At 36.4% G+C, this 19,302-nt stretch overlaps 1 protein-coding gene across 4 annotated transcripts in view; it reads right to left on the bottom strand.

Moving 5' to 3' along the window:
• The window catches only part of Cep83 (centrosomal protein 83), a 125,978-nt gene that overhangs the window by 65,104 nt on the left and 41,572 nt on the right, over nucleotides 1–19,302 (bottom strand). For all 4 annotated transcript variants that reach the window (XM_010629201.1, XM_033763836.1, XM_033763837.1 and 1 more), the window contains exons 4-5: nucleotides 11,573–11,665; nucleotides 9,239–9,370 (exon numbers count right to left, since the gene is read on the bottom strand). In XM_010629201.1, coding sequence (XP_010627503.1) covers nucleotides 9,239–9,370; nucleotides 11,573–11,665 — 225 coding nt within the window. The remainder of the gene's footprint in view (nucleotides 1–9,238; nucleotides 9,371–11,572; nucleotides 11,666–19,302) is intronic.

Here is a 19,302-nt window from a genome sequence, read left to right on the forward strand (position 1 = left end):
TTTTTTTTTTTCCTTTTGCAACAAGGTCTTTCTATGTAGCTCAGAATTGGCCTTGAAGTCACTATGTAGTCCAGGCTGGCCTTGAACTTGTGGCAATCCTGCCTCGGCCTCCTGAAGGCTAGGATTACAGGCATGCACCCACCACACTCAGCTAGATTAATTCGTTATATTTCTAGAAAAATAATAACATGACCCCTATTATACTGGTTTTTCCCTTTTATGTACTATAATTGTTTTTTTCCTAAATTAATAGTCAAGTGTTTTATATTAAAATATTTAGCATTTATATTGATAATGTATCATTTATATTACTTAAAGTTCATATTTTAATCTACTTTTGGAAGTTACCATCTCATGGGGGAAAGTGGTTCTTAAAAACATTTATCTGCCCTCAGAATAGTTATCGATTAAAGGAGAGGATAATGGGCATTGTTGGGAAATAAGGCAACATTCAGTATCTTTAAAGAATTTTACTCAGAACAAAATAAGAGAAACAAATGCTTTCTGCAGGTCACAAGAGTTACCCTTAGCCATGGAGTTAATGGAAAAAAGTCAACTACAACCAAGTTTTAAAATCCAGAGACTACAACCTGTCAGTGAAACAATCTGAATGCTGGAGCAAGACGAAGCTAGAGAAGGCACGCAATGTTATGAGAGAAGCTCTCAAATTCTCCGAAGTATCTCCTGTGAACTAGGTACTTCCGTATGTACTTTCTTCATTTTAATTTATTAAATCTTCACAACTCGCCGGACATGATGGCTCATGCCTGTAATCCCAGCACTCGGGAGGCTGAGGCAGGAGGATTGCTGTGAGTTCAAGACCAGCCTGGGCTACATAGTGAGTTTCAGGTCAGTCTCAACTACATAGTGAGACCCTGTCTAAAAAAACAAAAAAAAAAAAAAAAAGAAAGAAAGAAAGAAATCTTCACAACTCCTTTATACATACTATTCCTGGTGCCATTTTATAAATGAAAACATGATGCACATAGAAGTCAATGCTCCAGGTCCCATTAAATGAACATTTGAAACATTTGATTTTTTTTTATATAAAAGGTTTGGATTATGAGATACAAACTTCACTCTAGCACAAAAATCTTCAGTGAGTAAAATTTCACAAATCTCTTCTAAAATGCTACCAAAATCAATGCCAGAGAATTCCCACTGTGAGGTAATTTCATTTTAATTTGGGAGACTTCTGTCTAATTTCATATGAATCAAAGTAATCTAAGAAGAGAACTTGGAAATATTTAGGACAAAGGAACCATCTGGTACTATAAAGCAAGACCTTTAATTAGAACTTCAGAACCTACCAGGACAAAAATAAAAGTACTTCAAGATTTCCTGATGTGAACTGATGATAATATCAGGATGAAGATCAGAACCAAAAGCATATTAGCAGTTTTAAGCTACTAGTACTATATGAAAAAATATTTAGCACTCTCAAAGAACTAGGAAGGTACAAAATTTGGCTTCTCACTTGACTCAAGAATGACAGAAAGCCTCATCTGTTTAAGGAGCAGGATGGGTTAGTTTGGTCCTTGTTCCTGTCTGGGTACCAGCTTCCTTCATCAGTGCAGGTGACAGCACTAGAAGCCAGTGAAAGGAGGAATAGACTTAGTGAAATTTTAAAGGTCTGTTCTTAGCACTGCCCAAGGCTAGAAAAGCAGGGAGGTAGAAAGTGAACAGACTGGTACTAGAAGTAACTGCATTCCAAGAGGAATAAGCAGAATAAAAGGAAGGATGGAGGGAAGCAAGGAAGCAGACAAACAAAAAAAATGAAACTCTGTTGAAAAACTGAAAGACCAGAAAACAGCCACAGCTTGAAGAACCAAAGTCTAGGGAAAAACCAGAGGTGGAAAAAAAGCAGAAGAAGCCTTTAGAGAAAGGCTAATTCAGACTCTCCAGGAATTGAAAGAAGATATACAACGTGCATTTAAGCAGCAAAGGTATGTTTCGAGAAGTGAATGAAGGAGGTGAGAAACAAACATACAGGGAAGCACTGGAAGGCTACCTGAAACCCTCCTTACCCCTATTTAATGTAGTTTACTTAGATTTCCACTTTATCTGACATTAACATTGTTGTATCATTTTCTTTTTATTCACATTTTCCTGATATATCTTTGCCATCTTTCTACTTTTAACCTATTGCTGTGGGTGGTTTTAGATATATCTCAAGTTAACTACATCTCATTGCTTATTGTATTTTGAACCAATTTACAAGTTTCTTTCTCTCTCTTTTTTTTTTGTTTTGGTACTAAGGATTGAATCCAAGACCCTGCGCTTGCCAGGCAGGTGAGGCACCACTGAGCTAAATCCCCAGCCCTACAAATTTCTTTTAATATAAATTTTATTCACTTATTTTTTAAAAAAGGTTCCTGATCTGATAATGAAAAAATGTTACTAAGTCATATATGAATATCATATCTTGGAAAGGTAAGAATACATCTGTATACTATGTAGATGTATATAAAAACTTGTGAAGGATGAATGAAACACATAGTCCCAGTGGTGGGATATGAATGATTTTCCTTTTACTTATTTGACTTTCCATATTCCTAAAATGAACATAACATTATTGTTGCTAAATACAGTAAGAGTTTTATAACTTAAAAAGAAAAAAAAAAAAAAGAACATGATGGTTCAGACACAGTGACACACACCTGCAATGTCAGTTGCTCCAGAGACAAATTTGAAGCTAGTATGGGCTACTTCAGGCCCAAACTCAAAATTAAAAATTTTTTCTAAAAGGGATGGGTCCGTAGTACTTGCTTAGCATGTGCAAGATTGCGGGTCTAATCCCTAGAACTGCAAAAGGGGAAAAAAGAAAGAGTATTACAGAAGAATCTTAGGACCTTGTCACTGTGTATGGCCACTTGGTTTATATCTGATGTGGTACTCCTTGCCCCTCTCCCCTGAGACTTTAATACTTCTCCATTGAATTACTGTTGGTATACTTTTATTCAATCAGGCTAGCACTACAGTCACTTGTACCAACAACTTTGTATTTCTTGTTCTTCATTACTATTTTCAGAATACAAAATTAAACACAGTAGGAAAACACATACTCTCACGTTTGAGTGACTCTGAAACATTAGCATTTCATCCATAACAAGTCTGAGATTTGATATATTCATACAGCCAAATGCAATGAGAAAGCATAACTTTTTCATAAAATGGTATTTTCTTTCATGTATTATTTCATATATTCTTTTAGTTCACAATATCATAAGGGTACGTGAATTCTTAGAATCCTCCTGAAGACAATGTTAAAAACTTACTAAAAAATTCTGCTCAGAACCAACACACCAAAGAATATTCACTTATTTTTATCTACAGAAGCAAAATTGCACAAATAATGTGTGAGGCCCTAATTAATGAAAAAAAAATCCAATTAAAGGCAAACCTTGCAGATACCATGAGTTCAGTTCCAACCATCACAGTAAAGCAAATTATCCTAATAAAGCAAGTCACATGAATTTTTTTGTTCTCCCAGTGGAAATATAGTTATGCTTCAACTTTACTTAGTCTACAAAGTATATAATAGTATTATAAAGTACCCTATCTTAATGAAGAAATACTTTTCCACTAAAAAAAAAAAAAATGCTAACACTCATGTGAGCCTTCAGTGAATTATACTCTTTTTGCTGGTAAAGGATTCTAATCAATGTTAATTGCTGCTGACTGATTATCGAGGCGACTGCTGAAAACTGGGGAATGTGGCAATTTCTTAAAATAAGACAACAATCAAGTTTGCTGTATCAACTGACTCTTCCTTTCCTGAAAGATTTCTCCATAGCATGTCATGTTGTTTAATAACATTTTACTCACAGTAGAATTCTTCCATAACTGGAATGAATCCTCGCAGACCCTGCTGCTGGTTTATGACCTAAATTTATGTAATACGATGAAAGCTTTACTGTCACTTCAACAATGCTCACATTACCTTCACCAGGAGTAGGTTCCAAGTCATGAAATCCCATACTGCCCCCTTATCACTTTCTCTGCTTATCTATTAGAATCAATACTTCATCCATTCAGGTTTGCACATGAGATTACAAAACTCCAGTTACATCTCAGGGTCTGCTTCTAAGTTCTCTTATGAGTTTAACTGACAGTTACTTCCTCCAATAGTCTAGAACTCTTCAAGGTCACCCATGACGTCTGGGATCAACTTATCCCAAACTCTTATTAATGTTGGGTATTTGGAACTCTCCCGTGAGTCACAGATGTGCTTATGAGCATTTAAATGGTGAATCATGTCAAAAAGTTTTCAATTTATTCTGCCCAAATGCATCGGAGGAAGTAGACTTGAAGGCCAAAGTCACTCCTTGATCCATGGGTTAACAGAATGGAAGCTGCATTAGCAGGGAAGAAAACAACAGGAATTTGTTGTACATCTCCATCAGGGCTCTGGGATGACCAAGTGCACTGTCAAGCAAAGAAATCCTTTTTCTGAGTAGTAGGTCTCAACAGTGAGCCTAAAATATTCAATAAACCACACTGTAGGCAGATGTGCTGTCATGAAGGTTTGTTGTTCCACTGATGGGGGCACAGGCAGAGTAGACTTTAGTATAATTCTTAAAGGTTCTGGGATTTTCAGAACAATAAAGGACCACTGGCTTCATCTTAAATTCACTCTAATTCACTAACAAAAGAGCAAGCCAGTCCCTTGAAGCCAAATGCTGATTTCTCCTCTCTGGCTATTAAAGTCTTAGGTGTGGGCTGGAGATTCAGCTCAGTGGCGCTGCACCTGCCTTGCAAGCACCAGGTCCTGAGTTTGATCCTAAAAAAAAAAAAAAAAAAAAAAAAAAAAAAAAAAAGGTGGGGGCCTAGGGATTAAAGTCCTAGGTGGGATCTTCTGCCAACAGAAGGCCGTTTCATCTACACTGAAAATCTGTCTTTAACGTAGCCACTTTCATCATTATCATGGCTAGGTCTTCTGGATAACTCAATGAGGCTTCTCTATCAGCATCTGCCGCTTCATCCTGCATGTTTACATTATGGGGATGGCTTCTTTCCTTACACAACAGGAACCAACCACTGCTAGCTTCAATCTTTTCCTTGGCAGCTTCTTTACTGCCATGGTCTGAATCAAAAGTGTCCCTCAAAAACCCAAATGTGAAAAGCTTTTTCCCTAGGATGGTATTATTGGGAGGTAGTAGAAACTTTGAAGAAGGGCCTAATGGACTCTCCCAGTCAGGAGGATACACCCTCAAAGAGGATAACAGAAATGTACTGTCACAAGCCCTTAGCCATGGACGCCAACCACTCATGAACTAAAACCTCCAAACTGTGAGCCAAAATTATCCTTTTCTCGTGCCACTACCTGCCTCATAAGCACAAGGTCCTGAGTTCCATCCAAAACAAACAATAAACCGTTTCTCAGTCGAATATTCTCAGAAATCAGTTAAAACAGCAAAAAGCTAGCTTATGTACATACCTTTTTCAGCTTTCATAGGGTTTAAGTGAGTTAGGATCTTACTCTGGATTAGGCTTTAAATTAAGGAAATGTGGCTGGTTTAATCTTCTACGCAGGTCACTATAACTTTCTCCACAGCAGCTATTTTATCTTTTTATCTTTCCTGCATTCACTGCAGTAGCACTTTAAATTTCCTTTAACAGCTTTTCCTTTGCATGTAAAACTTTGTTAACTACTTGGCACAAGAGGCCTAACTTTTAGCCTTTCTTAGCTTTCAACATGCCTTCCTTACTGAGTTTGATCATCTCTGGCTTTTGGTTTACAGTGAGAGATGTGTGACCCTTCCTTGTACTTGAGCACTCAGAGGCCACTGAAAGGTTATTAATTGGGCTAATGTATTATTATGTCTCAGGGAATAATGAGACACAAGGAAAGAGACAGAAGCAGGGGACTGGCCCGTTGGTAGCACAGCCAGACACATATTTATGATTAAGTTCGTTCTGACAGGGCATAGTTCATGACCCTCTTAAGCAATTACTATAGTAACATCAAAGATCACTGATCATGGATCATGATTAACAGGTATAATCCTAATGAAAAAGTTTGGAAGATTGTGACAGTCACCATAATATAACCAATTACAAAAATATGAAGTGAGCACATGATGTTGGAAAAATGGTGCCAATGCTTTCTCAACCTAGAGTTGCCCCCCTTCAGTATGTAAAAAGTATAAAAACTGCGAAGAGCAATAAAACAATGTATGCCTGCATCTTTATTACATAAATTTGTATACCAGTTTAAGCTGTAAGTTAGAAGACAATAATAAGAGCAGGTGCTACTTTGAAGCTTTGAATTATATTTCTTTTGGCAGCACATATGCTAAATTGAAATTATATTTGTTTGTTCCTACAAGTTATACAGTGGACACTCAAGTTACAACCAGCCTGGCATATGAACAACTTGAGTTACAAGTAGAATTTGTTTTATGACCAAAGTTTTGATTTATAACCCACATGCCAGCTGCTTGTGCTTCCAGGATATAGATTTAACCCTTAACATTACAACATCCTTTCCTGTGTGGGGTTAACTGAGAAATCCTGACCCAATGTTTCTTTAGAGACTGAGATCTGCCCAGAAGAAAATGTGGCTTAAAATTATACAGGAAAGAGACTTTGAAGGCTGTGTAGGGGACCCTGAACCTTCAATAATTGACCAGCTTGAGTTACAAACAAGTTGAGTTCGTAAGTCAAGGGTCCACTGCATTTGTAATTGTATTTGATGTTTCTTGATGCACAATCACCTCATCAGGTTTTACCGTGTTTGTGCACAGAAACCAGAAAATGAACATAAGTGATGAAATGAAAGAAAATACCCAGTTATTCACTAAAAGGGAAAAAAACTTTAGTTTTATAAGTTTTACTTTTCTAGGCCACACTAATTATGGCTTCTTAGCTGGCAGTTTCTCATCAAATTCCTAACACTATCACAGGATATACTAATCATGAAAATCAATGACATTACTAATCCCTTACATTTTTTGAATAAAAATTTTGAATTTTGAGTATCATCTGGTCTTTTCATGGTGAAAAATAAATAGTTTTCAAGTTTCAGATGCAGGTTTCATTCTTTAAAAAATTAAACAATAATCATTACTAGGTACATTTGATTTTAAAAGCAAAGTCTAAAATAAACCATTGCTACATGGAACCTCAATAGTAACTCTCAGTATACTAAACTTCATGTTAGGCTGGAAGTCTTTATCATTTCAGTTTTCCAGAAGAAAATTTCTACATGCCATTTCTTCAAGTCTTTCACACTTACAGATTGAAAACCTTTTATAATCACATACATTACAGATCAAACGACCCTTGCCACAAAATCACAGTTGTTAGAGGCTTGCTCATTAGGCCATCCACCACAGCACTCTGCTGCACCAAATGAGCCACTGAAGGCCCCACTTGGAGGGCTGCTAATCACAATGGCAACTTCAAATCCCTGGTCATTTTAAATAGAGAACTCTGATCTGGGAGCTGAGACACTAAAGTTGGTATATCTAAATTTTGCTGTTAACCTGGCGGCTGATTCTCTGAGACTTTGGACAGTTCACTTATCCTGTGATTCCACTTCCTAATTTAAAAATGGAAAAAATAAGACAGTCTTGCCCATCTCACTGACTATAGTAGAATATGGAAATAAAATATTTAAAGCTCCAAAAAGAATTCTGTGTGTGCGCATGCATGGTACTGAGGGTTAAACCTAAGCCTTTGCATGTGCTAGGCAAGCACCATGAGCTATATTTATATTCTCATTGAGCTACATCCCAAGCCCTTTTCAAATTTTTTTAAAATTTTTTTATCTTTTGGTACTGGGAATTGAACTCAGGCCCTTGTGCTTGTGAGGTGGGCAGCAGAACCACTGAGCCAAATCCCCATGGCTTCAGCCTCCCAAGTAGCTGGAATTACAGGTGCATGCCTCCACACCCAGTTGTTAAGAATTTTTTTAATGTAAAGACTATTATAAATATTTATAGTGTTCTGGGACTATAATATTAATGGACTCAAATGATCCAAAGTTCAGATAGTTTCTCATCTATCGGACAATCATAGGACACTCTGCTTGCTTGATAAGAATAAATCAGATCCAAACAGTATGCTTTTGAGTTTTTATTAGATATCTAGAATACTGTAAATATCTAGTAATTGGTAAAGTGAGACTACTTTCGCTATTAATTCCAAAGAAAGACAATTAAATATATACAAAATGCAGGTGTGTTTACACAAAATGTACCATATACCTAGACACCAATCTACTTTTTATAAATATGACATAATAAAATTACTATTTCTCTCCTCCTATCTTGAAAAATCATCTTAAAGTAACCTGAGGAAGGAAAACCAGAACCCTGAGTTTTAGAAAAACTAGGAGACAGTTGACAAAGTGAGTACAAAGGCTGCCCAAAAGCAATAAAGATGAAATAGGAATGCAAGTTGTTGGCAGCAAAGAGAAAATATATAGCTACAGATATCAGAAAGAATAAAATATACTTCCTGAAACTGTTGGGTCCATACAAAGGTATAAAGTCCTTGTTTATATCAATAGGAACAAGGTACAAGAGCTGACCACAAAAGCTCCCAAGAAGCAGTTTGGTTCTAAGAAGTAGGGGAGCCAGGTGTGGTGGCACATGCCTGTAATCCCAGCACTTGGGAGGCTGAGGCAGGAGGATTGCTGTGAGTTCAAGATCAGCCTGGGCTACACATTGAGTTCCGGGTCAGTCTCAACTACATAGTGAGATCCTGTCTCAAAAAAAAAAAAAAAAAAGAAGTAGGGGAGACAATGCTGAAAAGGAGTCTCATAAACTATATTTACACAGAGAAATCTATCTCCATGGCTATGGGAGACAGGAGATTTTATATGATGCAAAGCTCCAAAGTGTCTATCTCTATTGCCAGGAGGGAAGAAAAAAGAGAAAAGAAATAATCAAATAGTTAAAGAGAACATTCACAGAAAAATACTGATGAAAATCATGACATGCACTTCACCATTAATTAATAAAACACAACTATGCAATCAACTCTTACGGCACACACCTGGAATGTGAGCCACTCAGGAGACTGGCGAATCACAAGTTCAAGGCCAGCCTGGACAAGTTAGTAAAATCCAACCTCGAGCTAACTAATTAATAAAGCTGGGGCTGTAGCTCTGTGGTACAGCATTTGCCTAGCACATGTAAGGTCATAGGTTCAATCCCCAGTATAGCAAATAAGAAAAAGAAAACAAAATTATTAACTAGAACAATTTCAAAGTAGTATAATCACTTACCTCTGCTTCATATTTTATTTTTTCTTCTTCTAAAATACGTGCAAATTCTTCTTTCTGGTGTTCAAATTCTGACTTAAGAAATGTATGTTCATAGCGAAGCTTATTATATTCAGTTCTATGCTTTTCAACTTCCTATATTAAAAGGAGATTGCAAGACATGGTAAATTTATACGTAAAATTTGTACTCACTTTAAGTCACTTTTACAAATATAATTTTAAATTATATTATCAGCCATTCTAAAAGTAAAAATATATATTTAACAGAACAAATAAAACTTGGAAAGCCCTTTTAAATATCCTACATGCAGAATTAGTATACTCCTGAGAAGGCACCAATAAAGCAAATTACCTTTCAATGGGCCAGGGATTTGGCTCAGTGGTTCTGCTGCCTGCCTACCAAGCACAAGGGCCGGAGTTTGATCCCCAGTACCAAAAAAAACCCGGAACTTTACCTTTCAATTAATGTTAGTTCTTCACTGATTCTCATTAGAATAAAAATGTATAATATGGCAAGAGTTTTTCCTCTTGAATAATAAATAATACTTGAGAATGTAACAAACTTTTCAAATTACAGCTAGATTTTTAAAGTATATTAAAGTATAACATACCCCTCCAAAAGAAAGATTTTATCAAAGTAGATAAAAGATTAAATATTTAGTGCAGTAACCTAGTGCTCCATCAAATTTTACACTGATGCTACAAGTCTACATACCAGCTGAATACTCATAACATAGTGCCATTTTTCCTGGCTCCCAAGGGGATCAGCCCTGCATCCATACAATCTACAAAACTATTCTGAATATTCAATAAGAAACTTAGGCAACAGAGAAGATGCAGGAGACATTATTTCAACAAATATCAGAACACTAGGTGGTAAGCAAAGCATGTCTCCTAAAATATTCAGTTCTCTGTAAATCTTTAGTTGAAAGATTTCTACGCCAGTCTATAAAGAACATCAGTTTCATGATGTTATTAGAGATATACTTCGTTTTGAATTTTAAAGCATGCTTTTACCTAATTTGATCACCTATTTCGGGCCTGAGTAAACTTACTTCCAGAAATTAAATTTACTCCAAATCCATGACACTTTAACACTAGGAGCATATTTGGAAGATTGTAGTGTCAAGCCACTAAACCATTATGAAAGAAGATTCCACAATCATCTTGTATAAATGGCAGTATCAGACTAGGTCCTCTCAAAGGGGTCTATTTTGAAAGGGACCATAATGATCTGTATGTAAAGGCCTGGTACGCTTGTTTTAAAAGGCAAAATATAAAATGTCTGCCATGGTACCTAATCTATTTCTTTGCAGCTTTTCCCAGTCCCCTTTATTAAACATTTATATCAATACTTCATAAAATGAGGTGTCTTATCTTAAAGTAAAATGAACAAATATTTTCCTTTCTGATATTGCCTGAAACTCATTCTTTCATTCAACAAATATTAACTGGGCACTACTGTATGTCAAGAACTATTCTAGAAACTTTGACTGTAACAGTGAACACAACAGATAAAGGTCATTCCTTTCATGCAACTTCCATTCTACAAGTGCTAAAACAGAAAAGCTTGATAAATAAGTAAATACCAGCACATTAGAAGATGATACATACTAGAGCAGTGGTAATGAACCCATGGCACTCAGGCCACAGTGGGCACACAGAGCCCAGCCAAGCATCAGATAATAGTTGTTTTTTTTCTAAACTAAAACCTCAGTATTCAGGTTTAATTGCATAGTTGGCACTTTGTGATAAATAAGTGAGTTGTGGGTTGCAGTTTGGGCCCTCGGTCTCTAAAAGGTTCACCATACTGGAGGATAAATGAAAAACAGAGCAAGGTAAGGGAGAAATCAAAGGTTTAAGCTGTGATGAGAAAAGCAGATTGCAATATTAAAAAGAGAAGAGGGAGGGCTGGGGATTTAGCTCAGTGATTCTGCAGCCTACCTCACAAGCATAAGATCCTGAGTTCAATCTCCGGTACCAAAAAAAAAAAGAAAAAAAAAAATGAGATGGGGACAATCAAAGTGGGCTTCAGTGAGAAAGTAATATTTTAGGTGACAACTTGCAAGGGATATCTAAATGTAGAACATTCAAGGCAGAAATAATGCTGTTAAAGCAAGGGCTCTTGAACTGCACTGTTTCTGGAGTGCCAAAGAAACATCAGTAGGATGTAGGTGGACGAAAGCAAGTCAGAGAGGTAATGAAGTCCAATATTGTGAAACGTTAGAAGCCACTGTAAGGACTCTGAGTAAAAGGGGAGCCCCTGCAGACTTTCTGAGTAAAGGAAAGATATTTTCAAAGCAATGTGACACCAAACAGTTCTACATAATAACTTACTTCATCCAGATTCCGAAGACGCTCTCGCATTGGAGTTTCTAACTCTTGTTGTATCTGGGCTCTTAACAATTCCACTTTTTGCGGATTTAATACCTAAATGTAGAGAAATACAAACAATTCCAAATACAAAATTATATGTACAAAAATAAAGGATTCTCCAAATTCCAAAGCCTTTCCCCTAATTATGACAATGAAATACAACTCATAGACGTTTCCACAATATAGCTAAATTTACCCTAATTACTACATAAATAGGACTGTAGTTTGAAACAATACTTTAAGAATCTCAATTTCTGGTCCTTAGGGATGTGAAAAATTCTATTAACATAAGGTAAAAACAATCACTAATTGTTACTACAACTATTAAGAATAACTATATTGTCAGCTAAGACTACCACGTTGAGCACAGTGGCCTATTTTCTAAAGCAAGCAAAGGTGCAATAATTTGTTATACCAAAGAGAATTCTTCAGACTTATTTTCATTAGAAAACACTCATTGTTTCTCAGACCATCAAAATTAATTTAGGCTCCTCACTGTCATACACTCTTACAGAACTCATATTTCAATAAGCAATTAAATATTTATGTGATCATTGTATGGCCAGACACAGTTGTCTTTATTCATCATTGTATTCCCAACATCTCCCACCATAACCAGGCACACAGAAACCACTCAATTATTATTACTTCATGGGTGAATGAACAAATGAACAAATACTGGTTGTTAAAAAAATTATACATCAGTTACCATGAAAATGAGAATGTTAAGTTTAATTCATTTATTCATCAATATTCCATATACTTTATTCAAAATTGTACTAAAAATTTCACTGAAAATCTACTAAATATAAGGCATTTTACAATGTACTACAATCTATGTTCTAAGCAGTTCACATACATTAATTTATTTAATTCCCATTATTATGTCTTATATCTAGATGTCCCCTAAAACTTTATGTGGTCATAGGTGGAGCTTTTTGGAGTTGGCTGAACCTAGGATGTGTGATGCTAGGATCAAGGATATGATGCTGGAATTGATTCATGGTTTGATGCTAGGATTGAGGGTGTGAGTCCTGCACACCCTAAGGGTGGATATCCTGGATAAAATATAAAAGACAGAATGAGGGTTGTCACTTGTTGCTTGCTACTTCATTGCTTTGCTGCCTTCCGCCTGCCATGGATTATTTGTCCTTTGCAATGCCCTTCTGCCCTGCCACCCTGCCTTGGAGGCAGCTATGGAATGAAACCTCTACAAACTGTGAGGTACAATAAACCTTTGCTCCTTTACTTTGGGTGTTGGGTATTTTGTCTCAGGAACAAGAAAAGTAACTAAAACCCCCATAACAATACTAGAATGTAACTACATGGAGGTAAGTGCCTAAATACCTTTCTAAAGATCACAAAGGCTACATGAAACACATATCACTTGGTAAGTTCAAACTGTGGTATGAGAAACAATTCATACACATAAATAACTATAAAGTAAGTTAATGTCAGATAGAAATGAACAGGAAAGACATTTTAGATAGAAAAAATAATGCATCAAAGGAATGGGATTCATTCTTTGCAATTTATTCTTTGTGTTTTCTGTCTCAATTGCGTTAATGTCTGCTCTATCTTTATAACTTCTTCCCTTGCAAGAGCTTTGGGCTTCACTTGCTCTTTTTCTAGAAGCTTGAGATTCAACATTAGGTTAATTATTTGAGCTCATTTTGATTTTCTGATGTGGGAATTTACCACTATAAATTTCCCTCATGGGACTGCTTTCATTCCATCCTGTAAGTTTCGGTATGTTGTACTGGTGTTGTCATTTAATTGTAGAAATTATGTGATTTCTTCATTAATTTCATCTGTGACACACTGGTCATTCAAGAGGGTGTTATTTAATATCCATATGAAGTTTTAGTGGTTTCTTTTGCCATTGATTTTCAATTTCACTGCACTATGATCTGATAATATGCATAAGATAATTTCAATTCATTTGCATCTACTTCAGCATGTTCTATGAGCCATTATGATGTCTATTTTGGAGACTGTCCTGTGTTCAGCTGAAAAGAATGTATATTCTGATGTTGTGGGGTGGAACATTCTATAGACATCTACTAAAGTCCAGTTGTTCAAAAATGTGGTTGAGTTCTGATATTTCTTTGTTGACTTTTAGCCTAGTTGATCTATTTGAGACAGTGGAGTACTGAGGTCCCCAAAACAACTGCATTAGTGTTTGATTTTTCACATCAGTTAATATTTGTTTTATATAGTTGAGTGCATTGGTATTTGGTGCATTTATATTTATGATTGTTATCTCTACCTTTTCCATTGTTCTCTTAACAAAGATGTAGTGACCTTGTTTCTCTTGATCACTCTTGGCTAAAAATTCACTTTGTTTGCAAATGGTATAACTATCCCTGTTTTTTTTCCGGGTTCCTGTCACATTGTTTTCCATCCTTTGATGTTCAGTCTATCAATCGCTTTTGGAGTGAAATGTGTTTCTTGTGTGCAGCATACCGTTGCATTTTATTTCTCAGTCCATTCTGTCAGTCCTTTTTTTATTTGTTAATTAAGACCACTTATGTTGATGGTTATAACTGATGTGTACTGACTTACCCCTATCATATTATTTTCCTTTGTTGGTTCCCTTTCTTTACCTTCTGTTTAATTACTTGCCTTGCTCAGTGAATTCGTTCTGTTGGGGTTTATGAAGTTGTAGTTAATGTCTTTCTAGAATGTCCTTCAGAACATTCTGGAGTGCTGGTTTGGTGTCATGAATTTCTTTAGGTGTTTTCGTCATGGAAATATCTTATATCTCCTTTTTTGTTTTGTTTTTTTCTAATCTCCATTAGTTTTGAAAAGAGAGTTTTGCATAGTACATCAAACTTGGTTGGAGGTTGTTTTCTTTTAGAGCTTTAAATACTTCACTCCAATCTCTCCTTGAGCTAAGGGTGTATAGTTAGCAGTCTGTTGTAATTCTGATGGGCTTTCTTTTGTAAGTAGTTTCTTTTCTCTAACATCTTTTAATATTCTGTTCTTGTGTTGCTTTCTAGAGTTCTAGTATATGTCTTGGGGCAGATTTTTTTATTATGGCTAATTGGAGCTCTACACGCCTCACTTATCCATATGTCAAACTCTTTTTCCACGCTTGGAAAGTTTTCTGCGATTACTTCAGTGAACAAGTATTTTTCTGCCATTTGTACTATCTCCTGATTTTTCACTGACTCCAGTCAATACTATGTTATTTGCCTTTGCATCATGTGGCAGCTGTTAAGATTGATTTTTCATGCTTCCTTGCATAGAAAACTTTCCTTTCATGATCCCTAATAGCAATCCCATCTTCTAGATCTGATATTGTGCTCACACTGGTTCATTCTCCTGCACACACTTTCAATAGAATTTTTAATCTGTGGGATATGTGACTGAATCTGTTTCTTGGATTCCATTTGTTTCCTATGTTGGGCATTGGTGGTTTCTACCATTTTCCTAAGCTCCTCTCTAAAAAAAAAAAAAAAAAAATGTATCCTCTCTAGATTCACTAAGTTACCTGAGAAATTACTTCTGATTTTATTTTTTTATAGAGCTTTGTTTATCAGCTTTGTTACTTCAGCTGTTTTTACCATTTCAGATGGCAGGTGAGTTTTTGAATTGTTCTATCTCATCTCTCCCTAGATATGCCTTTGTTGAGCTGAAAGTATCAGGATGCATCTTATTTCCTGCAGTTTTCCTCAGATGATCCACACTCGTGGCTTCTCCAAACATGTGGGATCTCCACTGCACCTTCCGCTTTACACTTACAGCTTTACACAATGCCCTCTAAAGGGCACACAGCCTGGCTCCCAGGCCTTCTACTGAAATCTGGGGGGAAGCCTTCCTGACCCCACAACTCTAGCATTTTGCATGCACCTAAAACCAGCACCACATAGATGACCACCAAGGTCTGCTGCTAGCCGGAGCAGCAGCTGGGCTTCTTTCTCTCTGGGCGGTAGGCATTGAGTTCCTGGATGGATGAGCACTCTGAACCCAATTCCAAGGAACAAATTTAGGCTACCATCATTCTAGAACATGGTGCTCTGGCTCTCAAAGCAAAGTCTTTTACCTTTGTAACTCTGAGGCTATAAAGGCTGGAGTACTGCTGGTTCTTATGAATGTCCTCAAGCCATATTTTCTGCTGTGTTCTTCTGAAATATTTGGCTTTTTCCTGCTAGTCTTTTCAGTGACCAACCTATCCTCTGTTCTATCTCTGCCGACCACAGCATTACTGGAATTTCCTTTCTGGCCAAACTCACAACTGTTTGAATCATTCTGCTGGGCTCTTTGCTCTGACAAAGAATGTCCATCAAGTATAGCCTAAAACTTTCCAGTGCTGCTATTTCAGGCTGCATCTCTGAACCTTTCTAAACTCTTCCCACAAGCCAATATCAAAGGCTCCTGAATCATACAGTCAGGAACAGTCACAGCAATGATCCCAACCCATCGAGTACCAAATTCTGTCTTATTTTTTCTTGTTGCTGAGATAAAATACCCAACACCTAAAGTTAAGGTTGGAAAGGTCTATTTAGCTCACCATGTGATAAGAGTGGCATTGCAGAGGAGAAAAAGTCCATGGCAGGCAGAAGAGAAAAGTAATAAGTCATAAGCAGCAAATCCAAGCAAGCTTAGCAGCTTCTTTCTGTCCCTTTTGTATTCTATCTAGGCTACCAGGCTTAGGGTGCATACCAAACCAATCTGGACTGATTTAGCAATCACATACCCTTAATCTCAGCATTACACTCTCTAGATCCACCCATTTCTAAAAAGACCCCATCTAAGACTTCAGGCTTTGGGGGTTGGGGTGCATCTAGACACAAGCCAAAACAGGCTCTTTCCATCTTTACAAGTGTCTTGTGAACTAGGCACTAGTATTCCCACTCACTATTGTTGGAGAAATATTCTGTAAATAAATGTATTTTATATCTTTTTTCTATAAAAGCCAAAAGGGTATTAAATGTTTGACAATACATTTTTGAAGTTAGATAAAATACTTATGTATTTTAAAAATAATCATCTTTCATAATCCTTCATTGGAATGTCTTGATAATCTTATAGTTGAATTTACCGAGCTTTTCTTAACTTACAATTTGTATAAATTGCAAACATCCATTAAAGCAAATAGCTAAAATGCTTTATCTTTATATACATATACATGATATTTGTTTTGCTTCTTCTTGCCAGATAAATATCACATAGAAACAAGATAAATTTATCTTGAAAAACAAAGATTTTATTGGGTAAATTACACTTATCAGCAAGCATTTGGGAATATATCACGGAGAAACATGTAAAATTCTTTTGTGCAGCTCCAAGGAACAATGTAAGAATTAATGGGGATGACAATAATTCCTTTAAACAGGAGAAATAAAATGCTTAACATACTGCAATCCATAATAGAAATGGGCTACTTTTAAAACATTCACTACATAGCCAGGTACAGTGAGGTACACCTATTATCCCAGCTACTCAGAAGGTTCAGGCAAGAGGATCAAAAGTTTGAGGCCAGCTCAGGCAATAGAGGGAAATCTGTTTAAAAAACAAAAACCACTGCTGCAACCACTCTGGAAAGAAATATGGAAATGCCTCAAAAAACTAGGATTTAGGGGTCTCATTTGACCTAGCCATTCATCTGCTGGTTACTTTCCAAAAAAAATTAAAAGAATCATATCACAGCGATATATGAGCACCCATGTTTATAGCGGTATAATTTGTAACAGCTAAAGCTTGGAAATAGCCCAAGTGCTCATCAACTGGAGACTGGATAAAGAAAATGTGGTTTTCTAAAAAGTAAAATGGAGTACTATTCAGCCATAAAGAATGAGAAACCAGAGACATTTATAGATAAATGGATGCACACTGAGGTCATACTCAAGTGAAATAAGTAAGACACACATGTAAATACTGAATAGTTTCTCTGGTGTGAAAAACTAAGTGTGTAAATAAGGATCAAAATGTAAAACTGATAATGTGAAATAGGAAGAAAAGGTCTAAAAGGGTAGGGGAAGTGGGAGGGATAGGGGAAAGGAAAGAAGGAAAGGAAAAAATATGAGAAAAGGAAAAAATAGAAACAAAGTCTTTGTAAATAGGGAGGTGGGAGGGGTTAAAGGGAGGGCAGGGGAATGGGAAAAAAATAAGCAAGATACATCATGTAAAGGTACAAGTTCCTAATGATGAATGTAACTGTATTGTTTGTTTGTTTGTTTTGGTACCAGGGATTGAATACGGGTCCTTGCACTTGCAAGGCAGGCAGTGGAACCTAGCCCCAGTTTTGTTTTGTTTTTTTTATATTGGGGATCCAACTCAGGACCTTGTGCTTGCAAGGCAGGTGGCAGAACCACTGAGCTAAATCCCTGGTTCTGTAATTGTATTGTATACCTAAAATGTACCAATAAACTTAATGGGAAAAAAAACAAAATAAAACAAAACAAAAAAACAGACAAGCCAGGCGTGGTGGCGCACACCTGTAATCCCAGCACTTGGGAGGCTGAGGCAGGAGGATCACTGTGAGTTCGAGACCAGCCTGGGCTCCATAGTGAGTTCCAGGTCAGTCTCAACTACATAGTGAGACCCTGTCTCAAAAAACAAAACAAAACAAAAAACAAGTTGCTGTGAGTTGAGACCAGCCTGGGCTACACAGTGAGTTCCAGGTCAGTCTCAACTACATTAAAAAAAAAAAAAAAAAAAAGAAAAACAAAAAAAAACAGATAAACAAGTTTCTCTATCACTGAAGCAGAGAAAGAGGGTCCTGTGTCAAAAATGTTCTAGAAAGAAATTTTATTTGGATAGTATACTAGTTTGCTAGGCCTGCTCTAAGAAAATACCAGAAACTTAGCGTCTGAAAAAAGCAGAAATTTTATTGTCTCATAGTTCTGGAGGCTGACAAACTTCTAAGGCTGCTATCAAAGGGAATCTATAATTTACATGATATGGCAGTCTAAGTAAATTGGAAAATTCCTCTTACTCTACAAACTTAGGACTCCAGTATTAATATCATATTATTGGCACCAAGCATATTCCAGATAGTGCTAGTCAGAATCTAGGTGAATATAGTAAAATATCACTCATTAATACTAATTTGAAAGTTATCATTAGTTTAACTAGAGTTGAAGGTAACCCTAGATCTACTATCCAAGCAAATGAAAACCAGAATGATAGAATCTAAAGAAGCAATAGTTCAGTACTTTCATCAAAACTATAAAGGAACCCTTCTCCATTGTTGGTGGGAGTGAAGACTGGTGCAACTACTATGGAAATCAATATGGAGATACCTCAAAGAGCTTGGACTGGAGGTTCCATTTGACCCAGCCATCCCTCTGCTGGGTATCTTTCCAAAAGAACTAAAAGAATCATATCACAGAGAAGTATGCACACCCATGTTTATAGCGGCACAGTTTGTAATAGCTAAAACTTGGAAACAGCCCATTTGCCCATGCATTGGAAACTGGATAAAGAAGATGTGGTTTTTCTATAAAATGGAATATTACTCAGCCATAAAGAATGAGAAAATAGATTCATTCATAGGAAAATGGATACATATTGAAGATATGCTCCTAAGTGAAATAAGGCACACATGTGTAAATTCCGAATAGTCTCTCCGGTGTGAATAATTTGCAATAATACAGAAGATCCTAATAAGATTATTGACATTTAGAAATGGGAAGAAAGGAGCTAAAGGTGTAGGGAAGGTGGGATGTGTAGGAAGGGTAATA

The sequence above is a fragment of the Fukomys damarensis genome, unplaced genomic scaffold (assembly GCF_012274545.1).
Source record: "Fukomys damarensis isolate Sample0158 unplaced genomic scaffold, DMR_v1.0_HiC HiC_scaffold_15, whole genome shotgun sequence".
NCBI classification, from domain to species: domain Eukaryota; kingdom Metazoa; phylum Chordata; class Mammalia; order Rodentia; family Bathyergidae; genus Fukomys; species Fukomys damarensis.